This window comes from Nestor notabilis, unplaced genomic scaffold (assembly GCF_000696875.1).
Source record: "Nestor notabilis isolate BGI_N333 unplaced genomic scaffold, ASM69687v1 scaffold18475, whole genome shotgun sequence".
In the NCBI taxonomy this organism is placed as follows: domain Eukaryota; kingdom Metazoa; phylum Chordata; class Aves; order Psittaciformes; family Psittacidae; genus Nestor; species Nestor notabilis.
The window spans coordinates 1,228-2,375 of NW_009929045.1; the positions used below are offsets into that span (position 1 = coordinate 1,228).

Here is a 1,148-nt window from a genome sequence, read left to right on the forward strand (position 1 = left end):
CAGCCAACACCTTGGTGGCCTCTGGGAGCAGCCACCCAGTGCCACCTTGCTGGCAACCATCTGACACCTCCCTGGTGGCATCTAGGAGGCCCTCTGCAGAGCCTCCTGGTGGCATGCCAGGGCTGGCAGGGGCAGGAGGCACCCACCTTCATGAGGATGAAGACAACAAGGGTGACGAAGACGTTGGAGCGGGGGTGGTGCCAGGCCTCCAGGATGCCCAAGTATTCGAACTCATCACTGATCCCTTGTTTGGCCCACGTTTGGTTATCAAAGAGTGTCACCAGGGTGTCCTTCTGGGTGAGCTGGTGATGGGCAGGGGTCAGCTGGGGGTGGTGGAAGCCCTGGGGTGGGGACCGGTGTGTCACCCTATGGCACGTACCTGGCCGGCCATGAACTGTCCAAAGCCGGGTGGGAAGGTCAGTGTGGAGATGAGAAGTGTCACCAGGGCAGGGAAGAGCAGGCGCCTGGTAGGGTGGCATGGGGTGGAGAGTGACTTTGGTGCAGCCCTGGCTGCACCACCCCAGAGCCAGGGACTGCCAGGCACCTACTTCTTCATGAGGAAGCGGTTGATGGTCTTCTGCCGGCGCATGAACTGCACAATCTTGCGGTTGAGGTAGACGAAGAGTGCGCCCCCAAAGCCGCTGGCAATCCTGGCCAGAGGACATGTGGATGCTTACCCATGGCTACCACTGACACTGACACCACCATCACCACCTGCCAGCAATGCCTCTGCCACCCCAGGGCTGTGGCATGGGTACCAGGGTGGCCACACTCACCCAATGACAGCAAAGGCAGGCAGCGCCTGCAGGTCAAAGGGGAAGGCAAGGAGGAAGCGGGTTTTGAACAGCGCCGTGATCGTCTCTGGGGGATGGCAGGGGTCAGGGGGCTGGTGAGGAGACCTCCACACTCCCCACCCCACCAGGGATACCTTCATCCTTGTTCCAGACGGCGAGAACGGGGGGCAGCGAAGAAGCCACGCCAGTAGTTGCGGACAGCAAAGAAGGTGGAGGTGACCTCGATGCTGAAGAGGACGCCTGGCACCGGGGGGAAGCGCACAGGGAGAAGGCGAAACCCAGGTGGGCCCCCACTGCCTGGCATGCTTCCTGCCCCATGCTTGTGCTGGGTCCACGGGGGTCTAGCCAGCCCCA

At 62.1% G+C, this 1,148-nt stretch overlaps 1 protein-coding gene across 1 annotated transcript in view; it reads right to left on the reverse strand.

Annotated features, from left to right (window-relative positions):
- The window catches only part of LOC104405961 (chloride channel protein 2-like), a gene marked incomplete at its 3' end in the record, with an annotated part of 5,437 nt that overhangs the window by 1,224 nt on the left and 3,065 nt on the right, over positions 1 to 1,148 (reverse strand). The window contains 6 exon segments of the mRNA XM_010014814.1: positions 147 to 302; positions 380 to 464; positions 549 to 650; positions 777 to 861; positions 929 to 957; positions 959 to 1,034. Coding sequence (XP_010013116.1) covers positions 147 to 302; positions 380 to 464; positions 549 to 650; positions 777 to 861; positions 929 to 957; positions 959 to 1,034 — 533 coding nt within the window.